Here is a 23,457-nt window from a genome sequence, read left to right on the forward strand (position 1 = left end):
ATGACAATCGACCAGGTCCACAGACAGCAAAGCAGCCCCAAATCATGATGCTCCCCATACTTCACCAATGAGATAGTTTCATGTTGATGTGTAGATCTCTTTCAGGCTCATGAACATGGACGTTAACTCCAAATATCCCCTTAAGCATTTAGTTATTAGTTTGAGCCACAATACTAAATCTGTATCTCCACAGTTTGTCTGTGAACTGATTTAGATATAAACACTTTGAGATAACTTTGGATTCTTTTCAACTTTATGCAAATTAACACTTGATCATACGTTTTTAGACATTGTTAATTAATAAGGTTGTTGTGAAATCAGACTCTGAATCTTCGAGTGTTGAGCAGCTCTATCCCACACCTCCAGTTTTGTTTCATTAACTTGACTCAAGGTTTCACATACTCTTTCCAACCTCCACTGTCAATAATTGAATGTTCAGTATGAACACACGTTTCCATTTATTCCCTGATATTAGTTCAAATAGACAGGGTTCTGTTTTTTCATGCCACTCTGTGTATGGGACACGGTTAAGTTGGCTGCATTGACTTCTATGCAGATAGATAGATAGATAGATAGATAGATAGATAGATAGATACTTTATTCATCCCCCATGGGGGAAATCCAGAAGTTAGAAGAGTGTTCATTCATTCAGAAGAATGTAGTTCATAAACTTAACTTTAAAATAAACTGGGGGCCTGTGTGCATACAGTTCTGTTACTAAAGGAGACCTGGAGCCAAGTCTCATTTGAAGTAAATTAACATCCTAACTGTGTAGAAAATTTTAGTGTAACATGTAAGAAATGTTAAAGTCGCATTTTTCCAGACTGTTTGATTTACTCATGTGCTCTGCTGCCGACCGGGAAACCCCCTCAGAGATGCACAGCCTGCGTCTTTCATTGGAACCAGCCGTGCAGCATCCCTTTAGTTTCGCCATCTGGAAAAACCCAACCGTGCTCTTCACCGTGGAACTTCGCGATCCCAGTCCGTCTGTCAGTTTTACCGACCTGCTGCAGTGCCTACAGGCTAAAACGACTCTCAGTGGGATATGGTTATAACATAATGCACTAATACACTGTGGCGCGGGCTATGATTCTATTTTCACAGTTTGTTTTAGGCTGCACAAAGCACGTCATTATGTCTGGCTTGTGTCACTCTGTGTCGCAGGGTGATCGCGCTTTCTTTCTTGAGGTTTTGTTTTTTCTTCCCTTCGGTGGCCAGATGTCGGTGCGTGATGGTGGTGACGCTGAAACAGTGATGATCATTATAGCGGGAGCGCAGGACGTCTCGCAGCTGCAGGCGGCCTCTGTCAGTCGTCCTGCATGCTGCTGCTGCCTTGGTGGGACACAGAGACAGGTTTGGTCGCGGAGTGGATCAATGCGTCAGGATGGATCGAGTTTGTAATACAGCTGCGTAAACGCAAGTAGCTCTCTGTCTCATTCGCGCTTCAGTCTGCCTCACTAATGAAAACACAACAAACCAGCAGTCCTCGCTTTTCGTTTCTCACATAAAACATTTTCTTCTTCAACTTATACTAAAGACGAATGAAATGGGGCAGTGCTGACTGATTAGAACATGTCCTGCTGGGTCAGATACTCTAAAGCGTACATAAGACGCAGGAACATGGGGTAGTGCGCGTAAACACACACACACACGCACTCACGCGGATCGTCTTATTTTATTCAAAATCGAAACACGGGGAAGGGAAAAGTAGAGGATGGAGAGGAAGAGATGGTAGAGAGCGAAACAGTCTCTCTGAGAAAGAGAACGAGAAAGAAAGAGGGTGTGTGGGAGAGAGAGAGAGACGGGGCGCGCATGTCCAGTTCCTCCATGCAGACTGTTCTCTCAGCTCGCCAATCATTCTAGCGAGTTTCCCCACTTTCTCTCGCCCGGTCTTTCCATGTGCACCGGAGTCAAAGCTCTCTACTGAGCGGACACTGCAGGCAAAGAAACGAACGAATCCACCATGGAATAGGAATACCGCTGGACAAACGGGGGAGCCTCAAAACCTCTCATCTTTCTTCTTTTTTCCTCTTTCCTGGCGCCTTATTCTCTCTCTCGCATCTCCCCGCTCTCCCAATGTCTCCCAACACTTTCTAAAGGGATTGAAGGAAAGAAAAATGAGGATTGTTATTTTTTCTTGGCACTTTCTCGGGGTGTATTCCGCCCTTTGGGGTCTGGCGACCGGGGCTTTCCCCAGCTCAGTGCAGATAGGTGAGTTGGAGGATTACTGATTTTACGCACGGATACTCAGATCTGTTACACTTGACTGAATGTTAGTGGATTTTAAGAAAAGGAGGAAAGCAAAGAAAAAATAAAAATCACTGTCAAGCACAATAAATTCACGCAAGAAAGATGGGACCGAAGTATAGAAACATTTTGTCTTCAGCTGCATCCTTTCCCGTTTTGAGAATTTAGTTTCTTTGCTGTGACTCATATGATCTATAGATGCGCACACACCGTCACTCTATCCTTTTACTGTTTTGCGCGTGTTTTAAAGGCTGTTGTGGGCTCATGAATGTTTCAGCGAGCTTTGTTCCGTTCTCGTCTTCTTCACTGTTTAGACACTGCAGTATTCTCTCTCTCTCTCACTCCCTCTCTCTCTCTCTCTCTCTCCCTCCCTCTCTCTCTCTCTCTCTCTCTCTCTCTCCCTGCCCTTTTCCAGTTACCCTCCTCTTGTCAGTGCGGGAGGATCCTGCCTCCAAACCCATCCCATAGATCAAAAACAAAGTTAACAAAATCCGGATTTTCATTGTTTTTTTGAGTACATGTGGATGACACATGCACGGAATCTCTCTCTGTCTCTCTTACGCACACACGTTTGTGCAGGCATGTGTGTGATAATGAATGCACTGCATCACTCCTTGTGGGGGGCAGCTGGGAGGTCCTATAATGAGATTCGGCTCCTTGACTCTGTCTCCCTACAGCTGCCAATAAACTTAATACATTAAGTATTTTCTGCTTGGCGCACACACGTTTTTGTGTTGGGTTTTAAACACGGGTGTACATGTAGAGCGTGCACATGCAGTCATACAGATACCATGTGCTGTGCACACAGCTGCCAATGTGTATTCACATACAAGTCCAGCATGGGGGTGCAAATGTTTACACAGTATAGGCTACATGTGCTGAGACAGTAAATGTGTAGCTGCACATGCTATACAAAATGTGTGTGCTTGCATCTGTGGTCATGTAGAAACACACACATGCACACGTTTCTTCTCTGCCTTTGACCATCCTCCTCAAATACTTACATACATATGTGATCCTTCACTCCTCTCCTCTCCAGCAGTTCACTTGAAGAGTCATTTGCATATCTCTGCATTGCACACAAGGGTAATATTAATGGAAGCACAGACAGTTTGTTGTGTGTGTGTGTTTGTGTAGGGGAAACAGAGATTGTCAAGGATGAGAATATGGTATTTCTTCAATAAACTTGTGCAGTAGCGAGTCATGTTGGGTCATACCTGGACTCCTCATCACAGTGTGTGTGATCTAAGACAACGATCAGTTGTCTTTTTGTGTCATGTGTGTTTAGTGTCTGACTTTGGTGACGTATCTGCAAAGGGGCATAATGATATTTCATAGAGGAAGAAAAAAAGGGAACTTTTAGCATCAAAGTGACACATGTAGACCCACAGATAAGTGACCTTATTTAGTGACAATTGCTTCCTTCAATATGTTCTGACACCTGACTCTTCCCTTGTCATCTTCTGTCCCTCTGTCCTCCCTCTTTCTCCCAGTGCGAGGTGAGGGTTCATAGCTGTGTCTAAATCAGTTAAACTTATGTCACATCACTTTATTTCAGTTCAGTATGAAGTCATGCAGAACTATAGGTTCACCATTACAGCAATCTAACAAATTGATTTTAGTTCTTACCATAAAGACAGACATGCGTCATTCAGTTAATGAAAACATTAACACAGTTTTGCTGCTTATTCATGGAGACAAACAGGGGGATTACATTTCTCATGTTCCAGATGATGTTTGGAAATAAATACTTACTGATTCAGTCTTTACCAGAATAGCAACTGAAAAACTTTTTCTGTCTTCATTTTCTGTGGATGTTTGCGGAATATATTGATTGTTGTGGTTATGCTATCGTTGCTGACTGGCCATGCCCATGTGTTGTGGGTTATGTTACATGTTGACCTTGCCATTTGTCTTTTCTTTCTGATATTTGAATATTTTGTTTTCCCTTTTGTCAATGCCAGTAACAAGGTTTTGTACACATAGTACTGTCTGGACGTTTTAGGCAATAGATGTTTTTGATTTTTATCACACAACACCCTCAGCTGTCTGATTGATCCCAGTTTCATTGTGCAGGACAACAAGCCCATAAAGAACCTACTAGAACTCATAATAATAAGGACACTGGGACAACCTGAATCTACACAAGAACTTTAGCAGTACCAGGAGAAACTGTGTGCAAAACCAAACCAAACCAAAAAGAAGTGCTGCTGGTTTAAAGGCAAAGGGGAGCGCTGCAAACACTAATTAGATTTAGACCTTGTTCCCTTTACTGCACTTTGCAAGAAGAAAAAAGAAAAAAACTATGTAATTTATATTAAAAGCTCATATATGTGTATTGGTCTGGTCTTGATCTTGTCTTGGTCTTAGATGGTCTTGACTGTAACACTACTCTCTTTTCGCCCCTCTCATTTTCATTCTGTCAGATGGGCCGTACTGAGGGGTATTCTAATTTTTAAAAGCCAGCTGACACTTAGCCTTCCCCCTTTCTATTCACATGGCCATTACTCCTCCTTTATTCAGCTGACACTTTCTGATCTGGCCTTCCTCCTCTGTTTTCTTTTATATCCTCTCCAACTCATTATTTCTTTGACTGCCGTCCTGTCGGCTTAGTTGTCTCCCTTTTCTTCTCTTTCCCTCTCTCCGTCTCTGTCTTTTGCCAGTTTCATCAATCAAAAGCATAGTGTGGGTATTCTTAAGTGTGTTTGTATTCATGTTTATGTGTGTGAGAGTGAGGACGTGGTGAAAGACAAATTACCTTTTGTAACAAAGCTAATGAAGATCTTGGCTTTCTTCTCTTCTTCTCTCCCTCCCCTCCTTCAACTCTCTCTGCCCTCCCCCCATCTATTGCTCATTCTCCATATTACTCTTCCTCTTCCTGTCTCTCTTCCTCTCTCACCACTCTCCCATCTGACCCTTCTATACCTTACAATAACTCACTTCCTCTCCTTTCCATCATGCTTTTCTCCTCCTCACCCTCTCTCTTTGTCCCTCTCTCTAGGTGGGTTGTTCATTAGGAATACTGATCAGGAGTATACAGCGTTTCGACTAGCTATCTTCCTTCACAACACCAGCCCTAATGCTACGGAAGCTCCCTTTAACCTGGTCCCACACGTTGACAACATAGAGACCGCCAACAGCTTTGCCGTCACCAATGCATGTAAGTGTTTAAAAGTGTGTGCGACTAAAAATAAGACTGAATGAAACACAAGTACTTTCTGTTTTTCATTCTCTATACCTTTGTCTTTCTGTCTCTCTCCAGTGTTTGGTTTTCAGTCTCAATCTCCTCTCTCTTCACCATGCTACACAAAAAGGATTGGTTTAATTAGGAAGTCAAGTTGTTTAAAGGATCAGACTGCAAATTTATTATCTTTGTCATGCACGATACCAAAGCTGAGTGTTCTTTTGGGCACCCTGTCTGAAAACTGGCTTTGCTGCAATAAATGTGGAACAAATTGTCATTTGAAATGATTTTAGATGTTGAAGTACATTTTAAGAAAGCCTAACACAAAGGTTCTAACGATACTGCAAGGCATTTTGAGGCAATCTCAGTGGTTAAATTGCCAACCATTATGGCCCACGTTATTCATACTTTTGCTCCTCCATGTGTCCACATCTATTCCCACTTAGTACTATCCATTGCATCTGCAGAAAGGTAATATTACCCATTCTGAAAAATTGCAATTTATTCCAACTGTAAAATCAGTTTTGGAACAAGTTGCAGACAGCAGTGAAAATGGACCCTTTTGTTTTCAAAGCACAGGGGAACTGTTAGTACTTTATATCCTCTCTGAACTTTTTGAAGCGTGACAACTAATCTTTCATCATCCCTGTCGTCACACACTACCTCCACCTGGAAACGCATGAGTGAGATTTTCTGATGTTTGTACTGGTGAGTCAGTAGTAACAAGGCAATATAGAGCAGCTCAGCATGCATCAGGTGTCTGCACTTTTTACAATGGACACTTATTTCTTTTCATCATTAAATACTAGAATAATCAAAAGAAAATAATGAAATGTGACATTCTGGATCATTCCAAGTTGAATTTGTGCTTATTTGATGTTCTGTCACCACACAGTGGTGACCCATCATGCTGTACTTTTGCTATGCAGCTTTATTGCTCAGTACTATGTATTTGTTCACAATGACTATGGACCTTTTTCTGTATAAACACAGTTGGCTTGGGGAAGGAGATTAAAGTAACTATATTCCATCAACCTGACTGGTGCCTTGGGGTGCCACTTGGCTAAGGCCTGTTGAATGCAACATAATTTCCTGAAATGATCATATTTCACAAACACAAAAAAAGATAATTGGGATAATCATTGTTTTATTTCCCAGTACAGCGAGATGTCCTTGCTTGTGCCTTTCTTGTGCCTGTTGTCACATGAGAGAAGTTCAGAAAGTTCATTATTTCCCTGATCAGTGGCATTAGTGAATGACACACTAATCAAAATGACTTTAATGTGTATAGATGTGTCTGTGTATTTATTTACTGGAAGAATCTCTACAAGATACTCTTCATATAATACTCTCTGTTGCCTGGTGAGAATTGTGTGTGTGTGTGTGTGTAATGTCAGTGCATGAGGGCCAACACTTCAGTTCAGTGAGCTAATAAGTTTAAGTTAATTTTTGAAATAAACAGGGCAGCAGTACAGCAGAGTAATGTGTGGTGATACTGTTGATTAAAGAGAATAGCACCAGATTAGGGAAATCTGTTGCCTTTGCTAGTAAATGTGAAGTTCTTCAGTGTTTTACATCTTGGTATGATACATGGTTCAGCATTCTCGGTTCATTTTAAAGAGTATCATATCTCATCATTAACACAGTCCTACAGCACATCTGTCTTATTTTAAGGAAATATTTAAATGATTGTACTGTAATGTTTTATTTCCCTATCTCATTAAACTTTAACAAATCGACCACTGCGCTTTGTAACGAGGCAGAATGAACAAAATCAATATGGTATAGCACATACAATACAGTACTTCTCCTTATAGTATTATATGAGTGTGTTTAACAAGGTTCTTAAAATATCTCCAAGATGTAAATGAAACCCAACACAAGTTGCTCCTTTGTCAAACAAGGATATTGAAAATGGCAAGGAAATGGTTTTCAGAGGAGTAGTTCAAAGTCTGAAAGCTCTTGAATATTATCTGGCATTTGATTTATGTTGTTTTATGTGTGAGTAAAATAAATGTAGATGTTTTATATCCCTGGAAGGTATTGTTATAGGATTTAACTGCAGACAAATGCAAGTCACATAGATCCATAAATCAAAACTGTGTAATGCAATTTCCAAGTTTGTCTCCCACCCCCAGTACTGTCGCCTAGCATTAATGAATAGACTACCTACAATCATTTGAAAATTAATAGTCCATCTGCCTCCTCCCACCCATCACATGCTTCATCTATGGCCATTCATTGTTAAACTGTTAGAGCAAGAAGGTGCATATTGAATAAACATCAACTGGCTTTTTTCTAATGTAAAGAGAGGCATATACATTTTTCTAGTGATGAATGAAGGGGTGTGCTGAGGGGACAGTGTTATGTACGACCAGTTCTGAATGCACAAAACAATCCTGCAGGTGTTTCACAATCTGTACACATGTACTGAACCCCACTGACTGGGCACAGTGTGCACGAGAACCCTCTCTCTGTTCACGGTGTGCGGCCAAACCATATTTAAAGACCTTAGCTGATCGCCTACTGTGTTAATAGATGTTAATATTTGTCAACCTAAAATTGGGGAACATCTAGAATATTCCCATTTGATGGAATGGTGCAACCATAAAGAATAATGAGTCCTGAGTTTAAGCATTTCAGCCAGTGCAAATATCATATAGCTTTAATAATGAGCTGTACCAGTGCTACAGATATTGTATGTAATACTGTCAGATAATGAGGATTACAAGGACTTTCACTGTTTAGCTAAGACCTGACACGATTGTGTATTCATCCAGGGCTGAAAATAGTCCCTAACAAATGCACTCAATTTATTCCTATTTGAGTAAAGTTTGCTAAAAGCTACAGTGCCTAACTGTTTGAGGAAATTACATAGCCTATTTAAAAATTCAACTTTGTTTTTATGACCCAATTTTAAATATTTATGTCTTCAGTTGAAACAAATAGGCTTAGGGCTCAGAGCCACAGACAGGCAAGGGAAATGCACAGAAAGGTCAGTGTTATCCTTTAAGGGGATATATATTTCTGCCTTGTCTCTCATTTGTGGTTTACTTTAGCATTTCCTTTATTTTCTTTATTTATTTTTTAACAATTTTATTTGACTTCTATTTTTTCTGTCCTGCTTTTGTGTTGATCTCTTGTTGCTCATCTGTCTACCAAATCACTTCCATTCTTCATGGGGACTTTACATTGACTTACATTAATTTAATTAATTTAGACTAGCTGTAACCTTAACCATAGCAACCATTTTCCTGTTTAACCCTATGACCTGAATTTTCACCTTTCCCCTGAATTTCCCTGCCAGGGGATCAATAAAGTGCCATCTAATCTAATGTATATTAACCCTAAACCAAGTCATCACACTAAAATTCCTTGTGGAGGCCAAGTCCACACAATGTGAGTGTGTAAATAGGATTTGATTCTCCAGTGTTAGTAATTCCAGGCACACACACACACACGCGCATGCACACACACACACACACTCATGCAGGCATTGGGCCATAAGAGGAGGAGTGTTTGGAAAATGAAGCTCTTCTATGTGCACCGTCTGCTGTCTCTCCGCAGGCTACGCATAACAAGCATAACCACTTGTCTCTTTTTCTTTGTCCCTCTTTCTGTCTCTCTTTCATCACCACTTGTTCCATCTCTCTCACTCATTTCTTTATTTCCCTGTTTTCTCCTCTCTGTTGGTCTCCCCATTGTCTTCTCATCACCTCAGACTCTTTCTCTCTTCTGCTGCTCCTCTATTCTCCCTCACGTTTTGCCATCTCTTCTCCCTCTGCACAGGCGTGGTGAATGGATCTGTAAATTAATCCTTGACTCTTGCTCCGGGTGGTGAGCAACGCTCCGAATTAGAATAGTGAATTCTGCCTTTGACCTTGGCTAGTTCCCCTCTATTCTAGGATTCAGGAAGCGTGGACAGATCATAAAAATCCCTGGTCCCCATCGTTTTCCTTATTCACAGAGGAATACAACCTATTTTCTTGTCCCAGGGACAAACGCACACACGTACACACACACACACATGTATATATAGGCCTATATATATTCTCTGCTACTGCCAGTCTTTCTTTGTTTCTCTTATGCACATGCTTATCAGTGTACGTGTCTGTATAACACAGGTACAAATTTCTATGTAGGTATATGCTTGTCTTATTTTCTTATGTCTTTTTATACTATATATGTGTGTTTTTGTTGTGCCTCAACCAGAGAAGCACATTATTCCACTCTCTATTCACTGGCTTATAGAAAACAATACAATAAATTAGCAAGACCAAAATCGGTTTTGTGTGTGTGTGTGTGTGTGTGTGTGTGTGTGTGTATAAACGTGTGAAAAAAAAACCTGCTGAGACAGAGTGTGATGATATAGACAGAAAGTGATAAGATAAATTAGGGATGGTGGAGAAAGAAATGGAGAGGGAAGAATTTGCAACAAAGAGGTTGATATGCTTTGTTTATGATGCCAGAGCTGAGACACAATAACATACTTCCATAGCTGTACACTGTAAATGTGATTCTTGACATATGGGATGATTTTTGTTTTAAACAGTTCCATGTCCCAAACTAAGAGAAATTATAGGCTATTCTATTCCACACATACATCTCTAATGATAACGATGTGTTGTGTGGTTGATTATTGTGGTGATGTATAACCTCATTTGCCATCTAGAGTTAATATAGACTGTGCCTATAGTGAATCATTTAGAAATCAATACTGCTACAGATTGCATTTACATGCAGGCTGCACCTGATTGCCTTTTTAGGTTAACTGAGTCAGGCTAGAATCTCCTTGAGGTGTCAGTCTTGTTTTGTCTCTCTGTTTTTTAGATTTAGGGTCAAAATTAAATAACCCTCTACAGGGTCTATGAGCTCCCCAGGGAACTATGTAATATATGAAGAGCGGTCTATGGTAGATTCCAAAGGGTTAATTCAAAGACATGTTGCATATTAGGCTTCTGAATTAGGTGGTGGTATTTAGACCTGTGCACCTGACAAGGCCGGGGCTCCTATCATATTCAGTCTTCACATTAAGTACTGTGCTTCCATTGAGATAACAAATATTTATGCTTCATCTCTGTGTAACTTTGGCTGTTGTACTGGCTGTTTGCGCTTGTGCTTTTAGAATAAATCTACAATCCTCAAACACACTTCAGGCTCTCAGGCCACACACTTGGGCAACTGTCAGTGTGCAGTTCAGACAGAGTGGTTTAGAGTGAAGGTGTAAACTCTGCTGTATACAATCAAAGGAAACACCATGTTGACGATACTTTCAGAGCAGTAAACAGTACTGGCATCAGTCTGTGGAAGTGGGATCAATAGGTGTTCTTTTCTGTTTCCCACATCTCTTTTGTCAAGGTGCCATATGTGAAATGTGAAATCCATGATGTCACAGATGCCTGGAGTACACCTGTTCACCCAGGCACCGTTAAGCATGAGAAGGATGAGGCCCAAGGGGCCCAAGAATAACAGGTGCCAATGAAACGTATATGCAACCTTATGTAGGCTCCCCCGAATTAACTTCTTTCATTGAGCCTGAATGAGGGTGGCATCCTACCCTGTGCATCAATGCAGCATACTTAATAATTAAAGCATTAAAGATCTATATTTGTTTAGTGGTGTAATGCTGATATCGACAAATGGAACCAATTCTTAAGTAAAAATCAAAACCTTCACCATAGGCGTCTAAGACAGGGCTCCCATTCATCTCTTGCATCAGATATAAATCGTTTTCTCAATTCTTGATTTAAAAGTGTAAATTGTATATTACTATTAGGCTATATATTTTCAGTGGAATTAAGGTTCTTGCATATGTAGTTTCTTCATAAACTGACCAGTCACAATGCGAAGTTGAATCGTTGTTCTCAATAACTGTTATTGTCACTGTGCGTCAGGAGCTTGTTTCAGGCGTATCTTACCATTTTCCTGCTCATTAAAGGTGCCAAGTGGAAACACATGCTTGCAATTCTGCATTCCCCTGTTGACAAGACGATTACTGGTTCTGTTGTTCTGCTAGTTGTTAATTGAAAGGGTTTTAATATAGTGGTAACCATAAAAACACACACAGACTTTTAAAAAGTCAGTGTATTACATTTAACCAAGCTTGGAGATTTGATTAAATAAATTCCTGGGACAACACACAAAAGCACAGTTTTTACAGTCTACCTCTCACTGTGGGTCTTTTTCTCTCTCTCTCATTCCCTCTCAAACACATATATATAGTAAACACTGATGGCCAAGTTATATATATATTACCAGTGTCATCATATACAGCACTTCTTCATGCCATGCCTTTTCCTTGGTTACCTCTTTCATTAAACGGCTCAGTTATCTTGTAGATGGTTTCAGACTCTCAATAATAACGCTGTACCGTGATCTTTATTGGTGACATTTGGCATGGTTATATGTCTTCTTAATGGCCACAATGGGGAAACAGTGAAATGAAATCTGAAACCCTGGCAGGGAAAGGAGATTTAGTTTGCAGCAAGCTTTCGTTTATTCATGCTACTTGCATACTGAAAGTGCAGGATGATCCTGGCGGTGAGTTAAAAGCTTTTCCTGCCATCAAGATACATTATCTGGTTCTGAGGTAATAGCATGACAAAAATGGATTAATTTTATTTGAACTTTTTTTATTCACAGATGCCTTTACTGGGAGGATAGTGAAAACTATTTATGTTCCAACATAGCTGTGAGTTTTTGTAACTGGAACATTAATGATGAAACTGATACAACACAAAAATACCTACAGGGATGTACTACAGCTCAGTTATATTTCTGTGCACACGTATAATGAATCATGAGCCTGTAAGCTCTATAGATGGCTCTTATTTCATCCAGTCAAGTAAAAGTGACAAATGCCATCTTATCACACATGGATACAGACACATGTATTAACATTTGCAAACTAACTGCTTGAAAACTACTAGTTTTACAAAGTACCTGTAGTTTTTTAAAGAATTTTTCATCCTTAACTGCTTCATAAATAACCCTTAGACTGAAAGCAACTCAGAATTGTGTATTCATCCGGACACAAACACTTGTAGTATTACGTAATAATCAACGCTGAAAAGTGTATTGCAATGCAGTATTGTGGTAAAGTGAAGCCGTAAAATGAAAAGTGAGTGTTTTATTCCCTGCTTGTTGTTATATCTTGTCATGTAACTGTAAAGTTAATGATACTTTTAGTTTATTTCTGTACCTGTTATCATAGAACATAAGACCCTTCAAATTCAAGAAAATGTGCAACTAGAATTTAATAATCACAAGCCTTCACATAACAGCAGAAATTTAAATCAAAACACAAGAAGCCACACTTTTACAGCAAACATACATACAGTATTAGAGATATACTAGCATCTAGTTTGTCTACTTTCAGTGCATATTTGATTAGACACTAAATAAGTAACTTCAGAGTTTGTGTGTTTGTGGCCGAGTAGCTCACCACCATATCAGATTTCCCACTTCTTCATTTTCCTTTAATCACCAGTGACAATTAAATGCTCACCAGTATTCAGTGTGTGCATACTGTATGTGCATGGTGGCTCATGTGGAGTGCTGTAAGTGCTCCCGCGGGACTCGCTCTGTTGAATAATTTTATTCCACCCTCGGCAGTAATGACCAAACAGCAAGCAGTATTATTAGACCATGCAGCATGTCGCAATGAATCCACACATTTGCTCCAGGTAATCTGATTTTATTTAGTGTTACAAGAAAACAGACTGTGTCTCAGTGTGTCTCACTCATTAAAAAGTCCACTGCCAGCGAATAAAACTGACATCTCATTGCACTAGCAATAGCTGAAGGCTGTGATGCACAGGCAGCATTAGACTTAATCTTTGTCAACAAAATGTATTTGAAAGAGGTTACTCGTAATGATGAACCTAAATACAAATACCTGTCTCTGCAATTGCCCACAAATCTGCAAAGCTTTTTTTTTTGTGTTTTTCAGCTTGTTGCTTTGGTTTTCCAGTCTGCAGCTCTTTTGGTTCATTCTCACTCTTTCTACTAACATATGTTTTTGGCTACAGTGGGCAGCTGATTTTAGTGAAAGCCCACTGGACCCCTGGCCTTACATTCTTAAGATGGGCAAAAACACAGCTCCAAATAAATCCAAATACCTGTTTAAATGTTAAATGTAACCCTGTTAAATGACCTAAAAGCAGGAATCATAGCCAGACTTTACAAAGGTTTTGTGTTTCAGTCAGTATATGCCTTATAAAGTCTTAGAATATGTCACTGAAAATGCCTCTAAAATGTTTCCAAAGACATTTCAGAACAATGATCTAGAAAATTGAAAGTTTAATTATGCTTACATAATTAACAAAGTTCGGTGCTAACAGAATGTGAATGTGATATTTTCAGACACCTTTCAGATGTCAAAGATGTCTTTTGGCAATATTTGGTACTTATATGCTTTAAGTGTAGATCTGGCAGTTAACGCATTAATAGTTTTAGTTATCATGGTAACAAAAAGCCAACAGAATAGCATTCAGGGAATCATAATACTAAAGCTGCACTGAAACACATAATAATGAAATTCCTTTTTGTGACTCTGTGGTTCCTTCAGGCAAGAAGAGACAGAGTGAGACAGTCTTATTGCTGGTTTTACAGACTACCAAGCCTGAAGCTAGAGTGAGATCCTCCCACGACACGCTGTGCTATTTTGTCTGGTCTAGCCAAGTGATATTAAAGTAACAATCAGGAAAACATTTTAGTGAGTTTTCTGTGATCAATCAGAAAGATGGAGGGTCTTTTTTCTTTTTTTAAAAAATGAATTCCAGGTCAGCACCATACTCTCCCTCCCTGTTTATTCAAGCCTCAGTGGGGATGAACAGTGAATAATATTATTAGACCATGCAGTATGTCTCAATGAATAGCCATGTTCCCTCAAGGTAATGTGACTTTGCTGGAATAAAAGGCAGACTGTGTCTCTTTAGCACACAAGCTGACCCACACCTACAGACACACACAATAAGAGCCCTGGCTGCCTCTGACTGTCTAATGTGTTTCATTAAAATCCCTATTTTCCCACTGGGCATGCTAGCTGCACTGTAAACAGAAAAAAGTCTGTTTCCTCTGTTTGTTTTTCATGCTCTGGCATTTGGAAGATGAAAAGCATGAGAAGAGATGACAGCAGATTTCAAGTGTTATGTGTCGCCTTAGCAAAACACAGTGGTGTTTATGCTGAATGGAGCCATGTTAGCAGTAATTGTCTGTGACGTCTTTTTGTTGTTCTTCACTTTCTCAGCTTAGCCGCTGTTGTTTTCATGTTATGATCAAAGCATTTCCATTTGCAGACTTTGTTCTTCTCTATTTTCCTTTCATTGCTCTCATGTCATTTTCTTTTTTTATGCTCATGAGCACAAGCATGGACACATACCCATCAAACAGAAACATTTTGCTTTTCTGTTATTTTTCTGCTGTTTCTTCTTTTTTTATTTTTCACCTTTAGTTTCATTGACTAATGTTATTCATGCTATTTCCTTCATCTCTGACTCTCTGCACCACTCTCTCACATTCTCCGCTATCTGTCCTTTCTCTCATTGCTCATTAGTTGTTAAGTGGCTTTTGGTGTGGGACCAAAACTGAGGTGTGTATGTGTGTGGTGAGTTTATTTGAACAAATTATCTGCCGAAGCACACATTGTACCTACATCCACATCATCACATCTGTCACCTGCAGTATCTGTCAGTCTATTTTGCTTCTTTGCCTCACTCCACTTACTGCATCTTGCCTGTGGTTTTTCTCTATCTTAACCTGGAATTTGGATTGTAGGAAAAACTATCAATATCAGTGAATACTATTTTTTGAAATATTTTACTGGCTTTGTCTTGACATTTCTTGACAGTCATCATACTAACAAAATCATTTTCTCTCTCCTACACATACACATACACAACAGGAACTAGTCCTCAAACCCTTGTGTGTGTTTGTTTCCATGGATTTATGATGTGCATGAAAGGAAGGGCATTAGTTAATATTGATGAGTGCTGCCACTCAGTCCTTCTCACCAAGGCTCACTGAGAGATGAGAGGCATGACCTTTACACACACATGCCAATGTGTACACCCACACATACAAACTTACACACTCACAGAGGCACAAAAAACACATGCACACACACAAGAGAAAGTCAAGTTGAACTTTTGCCTTTAATTGGATAGACCTAGTATCTCTCTTTGCATGTGAAAAATCTTTCTGTGGTTATGAGATTAGATTTTAGGTAGAAACCATTTTTGTGCGGAGACTGTTGTAACCATCACATTTTCAAAGAGCTATTTGAAGGTTAGAGCTTGTTTTTAGAGTTACATTTGGTTTAGCTTAGGGCCAAGGTAGAGGTTGGCATTAGCCACTTTAGATGAGTTGGTCAAAGGTATGTTAAGGGGCCAGAGAAGGCATTATGTCAGTGCCCTAACATTACAGTATAGAAAGGCACATTTGTGTGTACGTGTGTGTGTATACACATGTAATTTCATCGATAAGTTTGAAATCCTCCCAAAATCTTAAAGCCAGTGTCTACGTTGAACCTGTTCATCTCTAATAGCCCATTGGTATTCAGCAAAGGTAATACAATTTCTAAGTAACCAGCAGGTAATTTATCACACTTACAAATAGGAAGAGACAGAGTAGGAAGCAAAAAGGCTATTAAAGTGATCAGAGCAGGAGCGGTGCTCATATGAAGAGATGGAGGCTCTCATAGGAATAGAGGAAAATAATAAATTATGCAGTCTATGATGATTGTCATGGGACCAGGTACATGAACATATGAACATAGATACACACTCAGCAAGTCAACTGACCTTTAGGCCTAGACAGAGAGATGGCTGCTGTGTATGTTTGGATGTGTTCTTTCTGTGTTTACCAGTCTTAGAGGTCAATTTCTTTCAGACAGCATTGGTATTCATCTCCTTAAGCTCACTGGTTTGCCTGCATATGTGTTCATATGTGTGCATGTCTGTGTTTCATAAGTCAGATTCTCACTGAAGCAGTGCATTAAATAAAACACACACACACACAATTGATCTGGCCATTCAGACAGTCACAGTGATGGATGGGCCCTCCGTTGTTTCTATTTTTACCTGAGAGCACTTTCTGTCTGCCTTCTTATGTCCACTAGTTTAGAAACGTGAGCTCAAATCCTTGTATCGTAATACAAACCACAAACTAGTCACTACAGTATTTGTGGGCTGGGATATTTGCAATTGTCTGTGTTACTAGTGTCTAGTGTGTGTATTTTCCACCCTGGTAAAAGCCCAGCAGGTTTTTCCTTGCTGAGCTACATCTTTCTTGTTCAGCTTCCTGACTCGCTCTACTTCTGAAACAGCAGTGAAGCAGTTCGCCACGTGGCTCCACTCGCTGTCGCACAAGGAGCTTCCTGAGGAGTTTTCCTCCTCTAATCATACAGAAACATGTCAAAGCAAAACACAGCAAGCAGTGATGGAAGTCCAGGCACTACTTTGAGCACAAGCTAAGATACTCATGGTGCATACTGTCATATGCAGTGTACTCCAGAGTTTTTATCATAACTATCTCTTCTTGTACTGTACTTAAATAGCATTTTAGGCTACTTGTTTTATGCTGCACTTCCATTTTATGCTACTTTAATGAAGCTATTTTGTTATAATTCTTTAACTTACTTGATATTTTGAATACAGATTTTTTTATATTTTCATGTTTTGTTATTGCTGCTCTTACTTACTTAATGCATCTACTCCTTCCACCTCTGCATATGGTCAGCCTGCTGATGATTTGCTTGTTCACAGTTAGCTTTGGATGACCTTTGAGGAATCTGTTCGCTCTATGCATTATAATGATAAAAGCCATCATGAACCAGGGATAGAACTTAAGTATCTTTTCTCATGATGGACTGTCTATAAACAATTTGAGAAGATGAATTTAAGGCAAAAGGACAAGGTGTAGTTAATAATCATCATGTTTCCTGCTTTGACCCTCAATGTCCAACATTATTATAAATGTTGGACGGACTGTGACATTGGCAGCATTAACACTCAAGGACACTACCGCTTTTCATAATTTTTACTGACAATCTATGACATTATGTTTCCTCTCATTGTAGAGAAGACCAAGAGAGCATTAACACAATAAAACCAATTCAAATTAAATTCATGAAGGCGGGGTGTGCTCCAGTTTAATTAAGAATTAGCAGAATCACCCTTATATTATGAAAACACACACCAGTGTCAAATTGTGTGTGTCAAACATGTTCAGTCTGTGTAATAATCAGTGACAGCTTCTTATTCATTGATTCAGTGATGACTCTGTTCACAGAGGCATTGAGTTGGTAAATGTAAACTAGCTGAGCATCCACACTACCTCATGGCAGTGTGAAACAAGTTCAGAACAAGGTCATAGCCTTCCCATCTGGGGCCCTTTTAGTTGGAGGAGGCACCAGAGGATGCTTACTAAATGGGATCACCAACTGCCTGGAGGACTTCACTGTTGTTGCTGTTGCCCACTACAAACTTTCCCCCCACAGACACACACATTTCACAAGGTAGCGTGCACTGCTCACTGTTCTTTCCACATTTCTCCAGCAATATCTAGACTCTGTCATCAGTATCTAGACATATCTGTCTTTATAGAATCCTGTCTTTTTATTTATTGCCTGCGTCCATCCATTTGTGTGCAGCATGCTGCATTGATTTCAAGTTACTAAATACCGTTTATTAGCAGATATTATTGTCTGTCAGCAGAGCAGCCAGAGGGAAATGCTCCACTCTGAAGCCCTTGACTGCAGTAGCTGTCAAAGTACAGTTAGTAATTACACATATAGAACTCCCATAGGTAAATGTCAAACTGTGAGCGGGAGTGTGTTTGGTGTGTCAAGATAGAGCTGATTACTTTTCACCATCAAATTTGGGTCTGCTGCCTTGCTTTTTTGCTTTGCTAGTGCTATGGTTCTAGTAATGGCCATGTCAGTCAGTTAAACGATTGGTCTTCCAATTTGGTCCAGATTGGACCCCTGTCTTTTCATTTAGTGCCAACCGCAGGTGAAAGAGTAGATAGATTGCCATATACTACAATTACTTTAGTGATCCTCAGACTTTTGCACATGAGTTTTGGTTTGGTTTGGAGAGAAATGTCAGAACAATTGTGAAATGGATTTTGACATAAAATTTGGTAAAAACTTTGTTCTCTAAGATATGAATTATAACTTTTCATTCATTTTTAGTGACCTGTGATGTACCTTGTGTTTAGTGCTAATTAGCAAATGTTACCATGCCAGTAAACAGTAAACTAAAATTGTGCATTTGTTAAACATTGTTCCTGCTCAACATCTGCAGGTACATCTGCAGGTTCATGACATATTCACATATTCACATTGACAATCAATATTAGGATTGATTGTCAATGTGAATATGTGAATATGTCATGATAGCCTTTAGCTCAAATCTCATCACAGAGTTGCTAATATGGCTGGAGATTCGTAGTCTTTCCTTCTCTTGTTCCTTCTGCGTGAGCAGAGAGGACTATCACCTCAGACAGTTTTTGGTGTTTGTAAGGCAGTAGGTGAAATGCCAGAGGAAAGATTTGGGTCAGGGATGTGTTTGCAGTGTGGAGAGGGGGAAATGTAAGACGCGACAATAAAAAGAAAAGCAAATCATTTCAAAGCTCACCAAGAGATACAGTCTAGAGCTGGGCATATATACTTCAATTGTACTGGCTGCAGCATAACAAAATTGAAAAAAGTGAAGGGGCTCTGAATAATTTCTGAATGCATTGTATAAGTAAACAGTTCTGTGTGTGATATCTTCATGTTTTCTGTGTGATGTAATATAAAATACTTTTTCATTGTTTGTATTGTATGCATCAAAGCAGAAATGTGGTCACAGTCATTAAAAACACCCCCTTAGACAAAACTGCATCGCCTATGACAGTCAGCTCTAGGTGTGGATTATTACACATCTTATCATGGCAGTGTTATACACACTGTGAATTATTGGCACCAATGCACATGCACTTAACTTCTCTCTCTCTCCCAGTCATTGACACAACTATAGACATACACACACGTCCTCCTCGCTTTGCTCATTCTCCCACAGTCTCTAGTTCTCAGACACATACACACACATGCGCTCACACGCTCGAGGGGATGATAGGATGATAGTACAGATGGCATACTAGAGTAATATTCTCCATATGGGAAGGTAATATCGTCAGAGCAGTTGTCTGGGGAGAAGGTGAGCGGGAGATTATATCTGCAGAGGGAGAGAGAGGCTGAGTTTCTGTTGTACAGTACATGGCCATCAGATTATGCAGGAATGAATTTGGTAATTTAGAATAATTGCTGTTTTTAAATAGTGAGAAGATACTTAGTAAAATTAGTTATAAAGACAACCCAGGTTTAGGTATCTGCTGAGGTATTGTTTGTTGTTCTTTTTTGTTTGTTTAGATATGTTTTAATGTCCCTCTTGTGGCATGGCTTGTTGCAATATGTAGTATGTTTTCATATTAATATTATATGAGATACACAAACTCATATTTTGAAGTTCTTATTCAAACTAACCTACGGCAGAAAGAATAATGTGGTACACTCAAATACTGTTATCTTGAAATCTAACACATGCTCCAGAATTTAGTGTTAATGTCTTTCTATTGGGATATCTGAAGAATAAGATAACTATAAAGAGATCCTAGGTTTCATACTGAAAGCACACAGGTGAATTACATAACATTCATATGACAAATGCTTTTTTTCCAAAGGAAAACTTGGACTAATTCATAATATGTTATAATAATATAATAAATCCAGGAACTAGAGCTTAAGAGAGCTGGAGATTGATCATTGCTTAAAGGTAAAAAGACACATTACACCTGTAGGCTAGCAGCAGCATCTCTGACATGGATGTGAGCTGCAGCAGGAAGAGGGTAAGCAGAGTAAGACAGATCATTTTATTTAATCTGATGATTAGTTGTGGTGGTAATTGTCACCCACAGGCAGGTATACCTGTGGGAACAATGATGCAATCCTGAGCATGTGCTATGTCAGGTTGGGTTATAAAATCAGCACCATGGATAGCGCAGCATGTCTTCTGGGCCATATGAAACAAATTTCAGTCAGAACTTAAATTTAATTCAGGTATTTCAACACCTTTTTTGGAAGTGAATACTAAATAAATGAATACCGTTTTGTAAGTTGTTTCACAAAATGACATGGTCTTTTGCACTTCACAGTTATGCTAGAAACAATTTTAAGTGACTTTATATAACATTTTTAGAATTTAATTTAATATATTTGATTAGTTTTTGCTTTGTACTTTGGTTTTGATTTGCCTTTTATAGTAATCCAAATCCTAGTATAACTGCAGGTAATTTCCCAGACAAATAAAGTACACAAATCTTTTAAATAGCTGTTAGCCTATTTGCTAACAGTTTTAAATTCATTTACATGTGAAATTACCAATAATGACATGAAAAACTTTAAAATAACCCAGTTATTATTACTAATTACTGTAATGTAGTGCTTAGTCTCATATTATCACACATAATTGAGAGTCTGATCTGATAAATAAATGCGTTTGATTGATGGTGTGATGTTTGGTAATCCATCATAGTTATTAAAAACATTTGGCTGGTTTGTGTCTTTAGATGGACCCCTTAAATATGGTCCAGGTTAGGAGCTGCTTTACAATTTTTAATAGGAGCTCATCACTACACTATGCCTTTATCTGTGCAGTGACATCAGTGATGCTACACTAAAAAGTTCACCTTGTTTATCCACCATCTTGTCTAATTTCTGCTGAAAATATTGAACATTTCCTCATTCATTTTTGCTTATTTAACACATTTGTACTTGGCTCACATTCACATTGCATTTTATGTAACTAATAATGTGATATAATAATACATAATGAACAGCTAACACAGCATCATAATATCTTGTTTGAGACCAAAACATTTAGTAAAATTTGTAAATATATAAGTAGGAATGTAGTATGAGCCCTCCACTTCATATCAAGTATTATAAAAGATAAAGGTGACATTGCGTCATATACTCCAAATCACTGTAAAAACAGCTGAAAAAACATAGCAGTATAGATTTTATGCTCTTTTTATAGAGCAAATCTATTTTTCATGAGAAGATTTCTGCAATTTGAGCTGCCTGGACTTTTTGAGTGCTTGCCTGCTGTGGATGCTACATACAATGTTGGCAACCAAACGATGGGAGAAATAGATACTGAGTAGACAGATGACACTATCTATAGCTTGGAAAAACATGTTTTTTATTTACTCCAACAAGAAAGACTATTCTCATTCAGGCATATTATAGGTGACAAACTCCAGTATTCACGGAATCTATGTAGATTTGTTTGTGCATTTGCGCTCATCTAGTCATCCATCTAAGCTTTGGTTCATATCCTGCACAAGTCTTTGCATGTTCTTGTTCATGTTTAATGTTGTGTGTGCAGTTATCTTCCCTGGTTGTTTGTGGTTATCTCCATACACACAGCTTAGCCTCAAGAGCAGAAGAGAGGCTGAATCGTTATCAGCTTAAGGCTTGATGTGCAGATAAGACCATAAATTTCTATCTGCCCTCAAGTGGTGATGTGTGTGTGGAGTCCATAAGCTCAGAATCATACTGTATGTAAATACCATGTTTTCAGCAGCAGGATTAATGGAGCTGACCACTCCATCAATATCAAACCACATAAACATGCTGTTAAAGATAAATAGCAAATGTCATGTGTACTAGAGTAGAGAGTGCTAAAATGCAAATATAAAGTTTGCAGTGCTGGCTCGAATATTTGTTATGTATAGATAAAACTGTAAACTGTTCCTATTTATGGTTTTTCTTTGACTAGTGTTTGTTTTAAATGTATGTGGATTTACTACAAATTAAAAACTGCAATATTAACTACTGTAGCATATGAACTGAAAAAAGAAACCTGCTTAACATTTCTTTTTTCACAAATTCTCCATCAAGGAGAAACATGTTTCAGCCTTCTAACCAAGACGTTCTGGTGCTGCATGTCTCAGATAAACTTTTTTTCATTGTTTTCACTGGGCAAATCCTCAGCGTTAGATTCCCTACCCAGAAGGAAAAAAATCACAAAATAACACAGTATGAAGAAAAGAGAAAGTTGTGTCCACAGCTGTGTATTGTAACTCATAGTGTAAACACAAAATCTGTACAATACTGGCACTGTATTTATTCATCTAGTAGCCCTAGTATTAACATGTGTTTGATTACCCTACAGCATTATGGGTTTCATAAATAAGGTCATTTATAAAGTACAATGTGACTGACTAAGCTTATAATTAATGTTTGCGATGTATCTGTCCTTGGTGAAACTGGACAGGGGCAGCACTTACTCTCACCTCACTTTTGTTCATGAACATTGGATCAGCTGCTTCTAGAGTGTGTATTTATCACTGCTGTTCCAATGTCTGTCTTTACCCATCTTTCGTTGTTCATATCAATTTTGCTAACATCTTTTAGTATATTATTTTTTACAATAATTCAGGAATGACTCTGACTGAAATTATATGATGTGTGTTTGCTCACAAGAAAAAAGAGGTTTTTTCCTAGTTTCAATACCCTTCTAGCTGCTATTACACTGGCTATAATTTCTCATTGTGTTTTTCCCAAAAAGTATTCCTATTATCACTATTTCGGGTATAGCTGAAACTATGTTATGGGATTTTCCATTCATTATTTTTCTAAGCTTTAATAAAAATTTTAGCCTTGGCCACTCTCCAAACCTTAGGTGGGTGTAGCTATTTAATACTAATCATCATTATTTTATCTTAATCAAATGACAAGATAAATTTTACCATATGGCCCAATGCACTGTAGATATTCATTTATCACTGGCTCAAAAAACAGCTCCTTGAAAGATGTACTGCTCAAAAAGATGCCGGGTTGGAAGAGTGGGGCTTCAGCTCTCTTTTACATAGCACTAAATTAGTGCGCACTAACGTGCAGATGTTTGACTTGCTACATATTAAAACATTTCTCTTAATTTTTGTGTCCTGGGGAACATTTACAAGGAGAGCCCGTA

The 23,457-nt window shown here is 38.8% G+C and overlaps 1 protein-coding gene across 2 annotated transcripts in view; it reads left to right on the plus strand.

Annotated features, from left to right (window-relative positions):
- The first annotated feature begins 1,887 nt into the window (after positions 1-1,887).
- gria4a (glutamate receptor, ionotropic, AMPA 4a) overlaps positions 1,888-23,457 on the plus strand; it is an 87,451-nt gene continuing 65,881 nt past the window's right edge. For both annotated transcript variants that reach the window (XM_026297028.1, XM_026297020.1), the window contains exons 1-2: positions 1,888-2,211; positions 5,249-5,407. In XM_026297028.1, the coding sequence (XP_026152813.1) occupies positions 2,118-2,211; positions 5,249-5,407 (253 nt within the window). In that variant the 5' untranslated portion in view covers positions 1,888-2,117. The remainder of the gene's footprint in view (positions 2,212-5,248; positions 5,408-23,457) is intronic.

This window comes from Mastacembelus armatus, chromosome 13, assembly GCF_900324485.2.
Source record: "Mastacembelus armatus chromosome 13, fMasArm1.2, whole genome shotgun sequence".
NCBI lineage: Eukaryota > Metazoa > Chordata > Actinopteri > Synbranchiformes > Mastacembelidae > Mastacembelus > Mastacembelus armatus.